At 31.9% G+C, this 13,708-nt stretch overlaps 1 protein-coding gene across 1 annotated transcript; it reads left to right on the forward strand.

Annotated features, from left to right (window-relative positions):
* Positions 1-9,893: 9,893 nt before the first annotated feature.
* LOC143535844 (ribosome biogenesis regulatory protein homolog) lies at positions 9,894-13,352 on the forward strand. Its single transcript, XM_077029986.1, has 8 exons — positions 9,894-10,013; positions 10,350-10,500; positions 10,578-10,629; positions 10,784-10,912; positions 11,554-11,671; positions 11,759-11,942; positions 12,038-12,151; positions 13,054-13,352. Exons 1-8 carry the CDS (start codon positions 9,910-9,912, stop codon positions 13,207-13,209), a joined length of 1,008 nt encoding a protein of 335 aa, XP_076886101.1. The 5' UTR covers positions 9,894-9,909; the 3' UTR covers positions 13,210-13,352.
* The last annotated feature ends 356 nt before the right edge of the window (positions 13,353-13,708 follow it).

A 13,708-nucleotide genomic window follows, 5' to 3' on the forward strand; every position in this document is an offset into this window, starting at 1 on the left:
AACATTTTGAAGTAGCAGATTTTAGTGCTGATCACACAAGCAAATGGTTTGAATTGAGAATTAAGCAAACAAGCAAGTAAACAAGTTCAACCAAATAATAAAAGCAAATCACACCCGGGACTTCAAGTAAGTAACTAACAGTAATCTCATGCAACCTAACAGATTAATCATTAACGGTTAACTACAGACTGATCAACTAGACAAAACCTTAGGCAACAATAATCGCTTTACACACGGCACTGGTTGTCAAACGGTCCCTGCCAGTGTGACTCAGTTAAGGGCAATAATATGCTTTATCATATTCAAACTAATCAAACAACCCTATGATCAATTATTATAGCAACTGGTAACTTATCGTTCAGATCAACGTAAACCTAAACCGATTGAACACACAGAAATACTAAACATCAATAATCATAGATTAACCATAAACAATTATACATAAACGTTCTTAGTCACATGAGAAAACTGAATCGTTACAAACTTTACATTCCCGGGTGAGATTCTACGAGTTTAGCCGCATCTCGGCAATATGGAATCTTCAATATAGATGATATAGAGCATGTAGGTGGTCTCGGTATGGTCCGGTATGGTAGAATCGTCCTTCTGGAGCTCTGAAAATTGCTTGCCTCGATGTGTGTGCAGTTAGGGTCGTGTTATGATGAAATTGATACAAACCCTAACTTTCCCGTCTGCACACCCCATCATGATACGCGATGGTATCTTCACATACGCGATGGACCCTGGTCAAACTCTTATTTAATACCCATCGCGAAACGCGATGCCTGCCCATCGCGTATCGCGATGGGCCATATCACCGGTAATCTTCTTTTGTCTTTTCTCGTTTTGCGTGCTGGACGTCCTGGGCCTTCATCATGTGCCTCAATAGGTCCAAATAGTTGCTTTAACGTATATGACCTGAAATACAACAGACACGTATGAAGTATCGAAGTTCCTAAAATAAACGATTAAAACTAGTAAATAAACGAGCTAAAATGCATACAAATTAACCAACCATCAATAGCGCTGGGGATCATGATATAAACTAGGGGTTTTATGGTAAGATGTTAACTAGACAACATATTTGTACGTGGATGATGACTAGCGGTTTTATGTTTTATGTTAACTAGAAAAGATAACCGTGATATGGACATGTTATGTTGTTTTTTATGTATGTTTTAGACAAATTGTGTGTTTTTATAAATTAGTGTTTTTTTATCAAAATCCAAAAAATATGCAGATTATTGAATAAAAAAACTGGATATTTTAAGGTAAAAAACAAAACTGGGAATTACAGGCAACTTTTAGCGGCGACAAAGTCGTCGCTAAAAAAAATAGTTTTGACTAAAAGTATTTTTAGCGGCGACATTTTTCGCCACTAATACTAGATGACGTGGCGCCCAGGTGACGTGGCACGTAGGTGACATGGCATGACTATTAGCGACGACATTCATCCCACGTGGCACCAATGTTTTAGCGGCGACAAATATAACTTTAGCGGCGATAAGGAAGTATTAGCGGTGTGGCATTGCTGGCGACACAGTAGCGGCGACTTTAGTGGAGACTTTAGGGTGTTTTAGCGGCGACATTTGTCGCCGCTAAAAGTCCTTTTTCTTGTAGTGATATATCTCAGAGACCCGGTGTTTACACATAGACAACTCTATGTAGCTTAATCAAGAGCGAAGAGTGGTGCTAAAATTCTTATATTAAAAAAAGAATACAAAGTTACAAATAAAGAATGAACATGGTTTATAAGGAAGTCTTTTTAGTAGCTTATGAATTTTACATTTTCAACTTTTGATTATGTTTTCAAATATTGTAATTTAAATGTTGTTTGGGTTTATTTTTGTATTTCACAATCATTGGTTTTTGTACCAATATTATTTACAACTTAAAGTATGTTGTCGTCCTGAATAACATATAACAACTTATGTTGTCATTTCAAATGACATGTGTTGTTCGAAAATTTCAATATTTTCATCCGTGTCGGAGTTAATAACCTAGTAAACATTAAATGAATATATAGAGCTAAATAAACATCAAACATTAAAGTTTCACCATTATTGATTTAAAAGAAAAAAAAAAGGTAAGCTAGCTAGCATTTCGTTAGATAACAACCATCACCCCATTCTTTTCTTTCTTCTTCTTTGAACTCTTTTAACTCCAAAATTAATTCAAATTAAAAGTTTAAAACCAATCTAATTCACACGTAAATACAACAAAATCAATGATTCCAATATTAATCACTCATGTGTGTGCATTATTATTATTATTATTATTACTACTTGATTACAGTATTGATTTTCCTTTTCTCTTTGAAAACAACTCTCCAAGTAGTGGTATTATCGGCTTCTTCTTCACCACTTTCTTATTTATCATCCTCCTCCCTCCACAACCACCACTCACCACCGGAACCAGATCCAATGCCGCCTCCGCCTTCTCGATCTTCAACTTATTCTTCTGAAGCTCGGCATTTAAAGATGCCAACGCCACTTCGGTTTCCGACTCCCTCTCCTTCAACAACTTCAACTCTTTCTTCGTTTCCTCGAGTTCTGACTCGAGCTTTTTCAATGAGTTAACAAGCAACAATGGTGGTTCTTGGATTTCCCGGGGTGGAGAGAATGATTTCCATGATGTTTGAGAGCTTTCTGTCGATTTGCACGACGGTGTTTCTTGTATCGGTAGCGTAAAAGGTGGTTTAGGTGACGGTAAGAAGATTGCGCCGGTGAGAAACCGCTCCCCAAAGATCTCAACGGCTTCTTTCACCGACCGAAAAGCCCGGGATGTGTCTACATTGGCGCTGTAGTCCATGACTGGCGGTCGGTTTTCGGGGAGGGTTTTGGTTTCCATTATGGTGGAAGTGAGGGTGAAGGGAGTAAGTGTTGGCTTATTATGATAAGGTGATGGGTGTGAGTTTTCTTTGCTTTCACTTCATATGTTGGTAGAGAGTCAGAGAGCTAAGTTGGGTTTGCTCCTGTTTGAAGGCTTAAAGTGGTAAGGAAATTGACTAGTCAACTACTTTGACTTTTAAATGGTTATAACAGATTAAGTTGATTTACAACATGATCACATGTTAGTTAATGCTTGTTAGCTCCTATATATGATTATGGTACTAGGTAATCCACATGTGACCACCAAATCCACAATATGCCGTGTAGTTGCTTGGTCAATTCAACGAGGATTTAGTTACTTATAATTCTCGTTTTTGTTCTTCCTTCATGTTTTTAAATTTGATTTGGTGGATCACAATTATCAATAATAATGTATATATGTGTTTGTTTTAGGTTGTTCCTAAAACCAATGTTTTAAAAGTCAGTTTGTCACTTCGGTTGGGCTAAAAATAATACAACTCCTTAAACTGGGTTGTATCGGGGGTTCAACTGAGTTGAAATATAGCTTATTATATGATTTCATATAAATGCAACTTTAACTCAAAAAAATAACTCAAAAGTACATGAATCAATATTAAACAATAGTCAAAAAGTCATCCTATAATAATAACAAAAGTAATCCAAAACCACTCAATTTGCAAACAAAATTATTCTACGATCAAATGAACCAAGTTGTTTTACTCGATTTTCTTTACTTGTAAGCTTCATGCCTTCAATCGTAGGCTACCAGGAAGAAGGGAATGGGAATCGTTTTCAATTATAATCGCTAGGGTAAAAGATTTTTTTTAATTATAGCCCGCATACTATCAAAAAATCTCTTGGGTTAACATCATTTAATGGTTTAAATGGGGATTTTAGAAAAAATAGTCGGTTGAAAGATTTAGTAAACCGTCCTAAAATACCGAACCTCTGTAAGAAATCCGTTATACCAGTTCGATGCGATTTATGAAACATTGCCTAAAACCATAGGCACTCTAGATTGCTTAAAAACAGGGTCGTCTCCGAGAATTTAAATACCTCGGTCGAGCTAAAATAAAAAGGCCAGCAGACCTTAACGAAAATTCGTTAATGCACATGGATAAAACTTTTATTAACTGATTTAATATAAGCAAAATTCATTCTGAGCATGTAATTATCTTATAAACCATTGTAAATAACCTTATTTTTAACACAAAAAACATATATATATATATATAATATGTATAAAAAAGTTTATACCCTAGTAGATGGTGTGACCCGCACACCCTCCGAGCCACCCCTGCCTAAAAGTTTTGTTTCATGAAACCACACAAAAGAAAAATCACACGTCTATATTGTATGCACTAAAATGTAAGTAGATATCATAGCCAAACAAATGCCATAATCATTAGTTAGATCATCGAAGCTTTTAAACATATATTTTCTTTCTAATATAGAGCATGAGGTGAGGAGAATGACATTAAGATATAATTGAGAATGGTGAGAATAATTTAATTCATTAATTTTATATTTGGATAGTGAAAATTAATTTAAGAATAAAAATTGATGAGAATGACATTAAAATAATAACGTACTTATGATGATTTTCTCTCTTCACATGCAAGATACATGTCAATTCCTTTATCATTTAAAACGTTTATAACTTTTTAACAAATGCCATAATCATTAGTTAGATCATCGAAGCTTTTAAACATATATTTTCTTTCTAATATAGAGCATGAGGTGATGAGAATGACATTAAGATATAATTGAGAATGGTGAGAATAATTTAATTCATTAATTTTATATTTGGATAGTGAAAATTAATTTAAGAATAAAAATTGATGAGAATGACATTAAAATAATAACGGACTTATGATGACTTTCTCTCTTCGCATGCAAGATACATATCAATTCCTTTATCATTTTAAAACGTTTATAACTTTTTAACAAATGCCATAATCATTAGTTAGATCATCGAAGCTTTTAAAAATATATTTTTTTTCTAATGTAGAGCATGAGGTGATGAGAATGACATTAAGATATAATTGAGAATGGTGAGAATAATTTAATTCATTAATTTTATATTTGGATAGTGAAAATTAATTTAAGAATAAAAATTGATGAGAATGACATTAAAATAATAACGTACTTATGATGACTTTCTCTCTTCACATGCAAGATACATGTCAATTCCTTTATCATTTTAAAACGTTTATAACTTTTTAACAAATGCCATAATCATTAGTTAGATCATCGAAGCTTTTAAAAATATATTTTTTTTCTAATATAGAGCATGAGGTGATGAGAATGACATTAAGATATAATTGAGAATGGTGAGAATAATTTAATTCATTAATTTTATATTTGGATAGTGAAAATTAATTTAAGAATAAAAATTGATGAGAATGACATTAAAATAATAACGCACTTATGATGACTTTCTCTCTTCACATGCAAGATACATGTCAATTCCTTTATCAGTTTAAAACGTTTTTAACTTTTTCATATAACATTCAAAAAAATCAACATAATAACAAGCGTTTTTTTATCTTTAATATGAATATTATATTGTTATATAAAAATAAAAAAAATTAGTGGTTTTATTATATTGTTTTATTTGGTTGTTCATTGTGTTTTTTGATTGGGTTTTTCTATGCATTGCGTTATAGCTTTTGGTCATTGTTTTTTCAACTGATACTCATATTAAAGATAAAAATTAAAATAAAGATTACATCATTGTGTCTTTGTGCTTAACATTTGTCTTTATACGTATCATTTCGTTTTAGCCATTTTGTAATACGTCCATTGTCTTTTGTTCGAAATTGACATGTGGCATTCGCTTAATTTGAAAAAAATAGTATTATGTTCATTGTGTATTACGTTCAAGTCATTGTGTAATATGTAGTTTTCATTGTGTTTTTGTTTTAGGTCATTGTGTTAAATGTATTCACCGTTGTATCTTACGTTTCGGGTCATTGTGTCATGTATTCATCATTGTGTTTTACGTTTCAAGTTATTGTGTAATATGTATTCATCATTGTGTTTTATGTATTAGATAATTTGTTGGTATTTTTCATTATATTTACATATTATTATTACACAACGGTGTTATTAGGACTTAAAACACACAATGATGAGTTGGAAGACATAATGACGCAAAAAACACAATGACAAATAAAAAGATACAATGACGAAAAAAGACACAATGGTAAGCAAAAAGACACAATGACGTGATTTTTGTATTAATTTGTATATAACAAAATTATACTCATTAACACTTGTTATTATGGTGAAATTTTTATTTTTTTAAAAATATAATATGAAAAAGCTATAAACGTTTTAAATTGATGGAGGAATTTTCATGTGACTTTCATGTCGAGAAAGAAAATGTGTACTATTATTTTTATACCATTTTTCATTTGATCCCACTGACACATATCAATTACTTATGGCTTCTCACATGTCTTACATAGTTGGCATTTGTATAATAATCCAACCCTAAAGTATGGAATAGTTAAAACACCTTAATTCTCTTTTAATTAAAACCTCTAAAATAAAGAAACTTTTATAAAGCCAGTAGCGACCCTATATATTTAGGGCATATTTAAGATTAAGTTTGAAAACAACTTAATGGTAGGATTTGAGGCTTTTAGAAAATTATTCTTTTAACTCTTTTAAAAAGTTATAATAAAAAGAACTTTTGTGATACCCAAACAATTTTTAACTTAGTGACTAATAATGTCACACCCCGACCAAAGGCGACGGAACATGCCGGGGTGCAACGGATTGCTCAAGAACACTATGACACTATCAAGGTGACAATATTTACTCAACTCGTTTACTTCATTTAATAATCACAAATACAACTTGTTCAAGATAACATACAAACAATTGCATCAACACTAAATTCATAAGTATCCTAAAGGTATAATCTAAGTGATTAGTCTTCAATCTTCACAAGCAACCTAAAAGTAAACATGTAGCATGCATAAAAATATATTTGATCAACACGAATGTTGGTGAGCAATACACTAGTTTTTGATATATGTATATAATGAGGCAAAAATCACAACTCACATGTGTAAATAGAATAATACAACAACCATTGTAAATGTAAAGTAATAAATGTGGCTCCTTTCTATTTGGTAACAACCAAAATACTCGGAGAATGAGGCCATATTCTACTTGCACGAGGCTAAAGTAATTAGGGGTGCGTATGAACATACTTATTGAGGCTCAACAACAACATAAAAATAAACACTCGTGCACATAATCAATTTGAGGCATAAGCAAAGATCGAACAAATGTTCATACAAACACATAATGTTGAATTGTGGATTATAATAATGAGATCATAAAACAAGTAAGTTTGAATATGGTATGCATGACACCCCCAAAAGTATGAAAGCATAAAAATGGGAAGTGTGATTACTCACATGAAATAAGTAACTTAAAGGATTAGTTTGGGATAAAACGGAAAGGTAAGTTTAACGAGCGAGACCTAAATTGAGAGTGTCTTGAGTTAGAAGATAGTCTTAAAAGCTTTAAAGTAAAATAACATGATAAGCAAGATAAATAATTAAAGTTTGAGGGTTAAAGTGTAAATACATAAGAAATTAAAGTAATTGTTTTTGAAAAGTAAGTTTACTCGAAATCAGGTCTCGGTATTCTATTCACTAGTTTTACTTAACTTTTGTTAAGTAAATATGTGGGAAAAGGTTTAATGCAATAGTGCACGACCCATTGTTAGATAAATACCAAAACGAGATTTTAACGAGTGTTCGGTTTAGTCGGTTCGGGTCTTGGTCAAGTCTGAACCCGACATTCCAAAGTGATAAATATCATGAGATAAATTATTTAAAACAGAAAATTAACTAATGTTAGAAGTTCTATTAAAGAGAAACTCCAAACTCCAATGTTAAGCGAGTGTTCGGTTTTATCGGTCTAAGCTTGTTATAAGATCAAGTTAGATCCGACATACCAAGTACTTTAAGAAAACATTTATAATTAGTTTGTAAAAAGTCTTAAAAAGAAAATGTGAGATTCGGTAGCCCGAAACACAACTGGTGTGTTTTAAGCGAGTGAACTTGGTTTAGTTCGGTTTGGTTTGGTTGGTTCAAGACTTGGTATGTGACCAAGTTTGAGTCCAACAATTCCATATCATAATAACAAATACAAAAATGTAAATAAAGAACTTAAACACTTAAATCTTACATACAGCTTGTTTTAAAACAATTAAAGAAATAGTTAAACGAGAGTTCAGTTTCGGTTCGGTCCTTGACTCAGTATGAGACCGAGGATAATTACCGCATACCCAATACCATTGAACTATTAAAATAAACTTAGAAATGATAATACTCAAGTCTTACATACAACATGTTAATAATAAAGTATTTAAACAAAAGTTCGGTTTTGGTTCGGTCCTTGACTCGGAATGAAACCGAGGATGGTTGCCACATACCAAATACCATAGAACTCATTAAAATGATTTTGAAACTAAAATAATTAGAAACTAAACAACATTAATAAGCTTACATAAATTAAAGTGTTTAACAAGGACTATAATAGTCCTTCATGTTTAACAAGGACAATAATATACCATGGCCGGATAAGGGAAATATAAGGAAACAATGGGAATATATTTTATACAAACTATAATAACAAGCTTTAATTAACAAGAATTAGTTAGAATCAAAGATTAGCATTAGTTTGACATTGAGAAGTCAAACTATCAAGAGTTTGAAAGATGAATACTTAGAGCTTAAATTGGGAGAGTCTTGAGGTGAATGAGCAACCAAAAATGGATGCATTGGTCTTGTTTATATAGGGAAAGAGTAAGGGTTTATCCATGATGTTACTTTCAAGAGGCTTCATGCATTTTCATTGGTTTAGAAGGTCAAACAAGGCATAATGCAAACAAAAACAAGCTGGTGGGTTTGCAGACCTATGCAGGCGCCGCGCGGCGGCCTTAGCCCTCATGGTCTCTAGCTTTGGTTGTTTGTCGAGTTTAGTCTCTGAAGTTCGTTTTAAATCGTTTTTAGCCATAAAATGGTGTTTTAAGGTACCGAAAAGGACGTTTCGCGATCCAACAAGCGTGAGACAAATTTGTAACATAAAAACCATTATTTTTATTAATATCAAAGAATCCAAAAGATAAAAAGGGTCGATTTTACCGTATAAAAGCAAATACGAATTAAACCTAAAATGACGAATGTCACAAATAAGTCAATAAGGTGTTTTCAAACTCAATCCCAAACATGCTCTGAAAGTTAACTATTCATCAATCTATATAACTTTCTAAGCAAAAATTTGAGAAAAAGACAATAAAACAAATGTTTATGAGTAAAATAAATATAAATATAAAAAACAGATGTTAGGTTTTTTAAAAAGTAAACAAAGTTTTGAAGAAAAAAATTGTTAAATCATTCAAATAGACAAAATACTTATAAACTATGATTGTTATAATTATAAAATAGTCCAACTCTTACAAGTGTATAACACCATAAAGTTTATTCTAAATCATATACTTGCATAAACTTTAATTTTCAATAGTTGTAATTCACACAAATTTACAACGCATCATGAAGTCGAATGATGCATAATTTATAGCTTTTATTTTGTTTTTTTAAAGTCTATTCGATAAAAACATCCAAATGATTTACAATGAAGTGACAACAAGCTGTGTCGCAACCCCTTTTTTGAATAGCAAACATAATTTTACTAAAAGCAAAGTTGCAGTTTTTATGAACCAATACGTTATCATGAAAAAACTAAAAACATGAAACCAAAGTGATATTAATTTCTTGGAAAAAGTGTTTTTGCTAAAAAAAAAATAAATAGTAAAAAATAATTATGGGTCGAGGGTCAAAATGGTGTTAATAATAGAGAAGTTAGTTAAGTTTGGAAAGGAAGAAGACATAAATTGTATAGTTGAAGGTTGAATCCGTAGTTATGAGTAAAGTTGAGGTACGTTTTTCAGTACAAGAAAAGAAAGCTTTAATTTAAACCTAAAACCCCAATTATTGCAATTACTCTGAAAACCCTTGTTTCTGAAGAGATGGTGGAGGAGAATGAACAACAACACGGCGGATACCAAATCGACCTCGGAAATCTTACGGCGTTCGATCCTCATCACCAATTTTCATCTGTTGCTCATAACAGGTGGTGCTTTATCTGTTTCTGCTAATTCAACGGTTTTTCAATTCAAATAATGCATTTATTATTATTATTATTATAACTTCCAGAGATTAACAAATCTAAGTTAATGTAATTGGTTGTTATTTTCGCCAATTGCTATCAACATGTAATTGGATCTTAATAATTTATATATGTTGGATGTTGCAACTTGTATCGTTTATATTTGTGTTGTTTTAAAAAAATGTAAGTTTTTATTTAAATGTGTGATTATAAAGTTTGGATTTGGATTTTACAAGACTGTGTGTATGTGTTACATAAATTATTGATTTTTATCTGGCTTTTGTTGTTTTGTTTTGTTAGGGAGGATCTTGTTAAGGAGTGCATATCACATGGTACCAAATTAATTCAAGCCGTCACGGATGCTCTTTTTAACTTACCTTCTACTGAAGATGCATCGGGTCCTGTTGTCTCATTACCACCACCATCAACTAAATTGCCACGAGAAAAACCCGTATGCTATTTCCTTTAATTGTTTTATATCATCATTTTACATAAAATGATAAACCTTTTTTTTCGTTTAAAATGCAGCTGCCAAAGCCTAAACCTCCAACAAAATGGGAGGTTTTTGCTAAAAAGAAAGGTCAGTTAGTACATAACAGCCTTGACGTTATCTCTTGGGTGGTTAACTATATGAAAACAATATAAAAGTTTGAAACTTTAATGAAATTGTTGAAAACAAAAACTTTATTTTAAAGGAATGTTATTTTTTGCTGATTTGTTGACCTCCTCCACAGGCATCCAAAATCGGAAGAAAGACAAACTTGTTTATGATGAACAAACGAGTTCTTGGAAGCGCCGCCATGGTTATGATCGTGTAAATGATGACAATGACCTTCCAATTATCGAGGCAAAGATGACAGATGGTAAGTTTTCTTTCGTTTTTGTTTTTTAATTTTGAAGTCTTTTTGAAACCGTCAAGTTAAGCAACTCGCTATCTGGAACTATAAATGACACCACTATCACACTTGATAACTTGATGTATGTAGGGTTGTAAATGAACAGAACGTTCAGTTTAGTGAACCATTCGGCGTGAAGTTTGTTTATGTCTGTTTGATTGATAAACGAAGATAAACAAATTCTGTTCGATTAATTAAATGAACGAACATGAACAAATGTCGTGTTCATACAATTCTGTTTATGAACGTTTGATGATGTTTTCTTTTATGTTCGTTAGTGTACGTTTGTTTATGTTCGGTCATTAAAGTTCGTTTGTTTATGGTCTATTAAAGGCATTTTTATAATTTTTATTATATATTTTAATTTTCAGTTTTTAGTTTATTACCCTTACATTTAAACAAGAAACCCTTGTCCTGACATCATTGATGTTCAGTTATGCAGTTAATAAACAAACACAAACAAAATCATTTGAACGAACATGAACACAAAATTCGTTTATACAATAAAAGCTCAACAAACGAACATGAACAATGCTTCGGTTGGTTCGGTTCTATATACAAATGAATATAATATTGTATTTAAATTGTTCAATTTCCTTTTTTTACAGAACCAGGAGTAGATCCTTTTGCCAAAAGACGGTCAGAAAAGAAACAACGAGTTGAAAAACAAGAAAAGAACCGTTTGCAAAACTTAAAAGAGGCTGCAAAAGTCGGTGCTTTACCAAGGTCTTATCTTTTTTCTATAATTCATGTCATTAAGTAGTCCTATCCGCAGTTTACTTGGAAATTACTAAAATACCCTTTATATTGCAGTCATGTTCAACTTGCTGCAACCGCATTACCTATAACCGGTACCCAAACCGCGCCAAGAAAAGTTAGCAAAGATGAGTTGCAAAATGTTGCGGGAATGGCAGCAACTTCAACTGCCAGTGGTGGTAAATTTGATAAAAAGTTGGCTGGTGAAAAGCCCCCCAAACATGATAAGAAATACAGAAAGGTTTGTAAACAGACCCCTGGTTTTTAGCTTAATTGCAGTTTTCACCCAAAGTTTATGATAATTTTTTTTCATGATTGTTTTTTTCAATGTTACAGTTCCTGCCTGTTGTTGAAGGATCAGGAATGGGTTCACTAGAGAAACAACAATCTGACAAGATTCTTAACAAGTTAATGGCTAAAAATTCCCATGAAATTTTCAATGTTGGAAAGGTAATAATATCTCTTAACAGATTGAGTCGAAAGTCACCTAAAGTGTCTTTTAAATTGCAAAATGCCAAGTAAATAGTTTTATTTTTATATAAATAGATGTTCGTTGTAATTATAGAGTTTCTTTTAATCATATTTAAAACACTGCTGTATATACTTCTCTGGAATGATTCTTAACATTAAACTCAAGCAGGCTTGTAAATCAACCGAACTTTCAGTGAACCGTTCAGTGGAAAGTTCATTTAGTTAACAAGCTAACGAACATGAACAGCTTTTTTTTTGTTCATTTGTTGAAATGAACAAACATGAGCACATGCCATGTTCGTTTGTGCATTGATATAATTATTTACGCCGATTATAATTTCGTCTAGTTTTGAAAGTAAAATAACACCATTACAATATAGTCAAGTCTTATTAATTTTTTAGTCCCAGTAGAATGATGTTACTTTTAATTGGTGTTCGCTTGGTTATGTTCGTTCGTTTATACTATAACCGAACAAGTATAACCGGACACGGGTACAGTTATTGTTTATAATGAATGAACACGAATAAGAAAACCCTGCCTGTTTTAACTGTTTGTGTTGTGTTTGGTTATAGTTAAATGAACGAACACGAACATTGTTTTGTTCGTGTTCGTTCGGTTTGTTTACAATCTTAAACCCTAGATTTATTCTATATGTTTTCATTCAAAGGGTATTATGTCTTTATTCTGTAATTGTTCGTGTTCGTTCGGTTTGTTTACAATCTTAAACCCTAGATTTATTCTATATGTTTTCATTCAAAGGGTATTATGTCTTTATTCTGTATGGTGTAAATATGATTTTACTTCATATTTCAGTTACATGCAATTGGGAGTTTTGACCTTTTCTAAGTGTTTAATAATATTCTTTGTTTACATTTTAAAGGCTGTTGATATGTACAACGCGAAGAGTGACAAGAAACGGAGAAACCAGCAGGGAAAGTCCTCATCAACTTCAAGTAAATTGAAAGTGAAGAAGAGCCCATATAAAAACAAATCGGCGACTAATAAGAAATCTTCGAGTAAAGGAAAATCAAAATGAAAACAATTCTACAATTTTGGGAAATGCTTTGAAAGCATTTTTGTATCAGGTATTTTATGATGCCAATCTGGAAGACAATAGTTAGTTTGTTATTTTTCTACTTGTAGTGAATGTTTTTTTTATTTGTGATCAATATTTCCACCTTTTGATGCACATCAATTAAAGCATTACATTTAACCATGTTTGTTAAAAGCGTAAGAGTCACGGTTGACTTATACAAGTGCATGACCGTATCTTGACTTGCTAGTCAAGTCAACTTGGAGCTCGTACAAGTCGAGGTCTGGAAGTCATGTTCTTGTTCAGTCTCTTTATGGACGTAAGCCTTGTATTTTTGTGAACGTGTTAGGATGTTCAGTCTGTTCTATTTTTAAAAATTAGAATATTGTTATATTTTATAGCATACAAAAGTGTTGATCAATACAAAGCACATTGTTGAACTTAAAAAACACTAGACAAATTGTTTTATGTATGGTCCATTTGCGAATCGGTTGTGTAAAGA

The sequence above is a fragment of the Bidens hawaiensis genome, unplaced genomic scaffold (genome assembly GCF_021521415.1).
Source record: "Bidens hawaiensis isolate Kalapana, Puna unplaced genomic scaffold, B.hawaiensis_p1.1 tig00010668_1, whole genome shotgun sequence".
NCBI lineage: Eukaryota > Viridiplantae > Streptophyta > Magnoliopsida > Asterales > Asteraceae > Bidens > Bidens hawaiensis.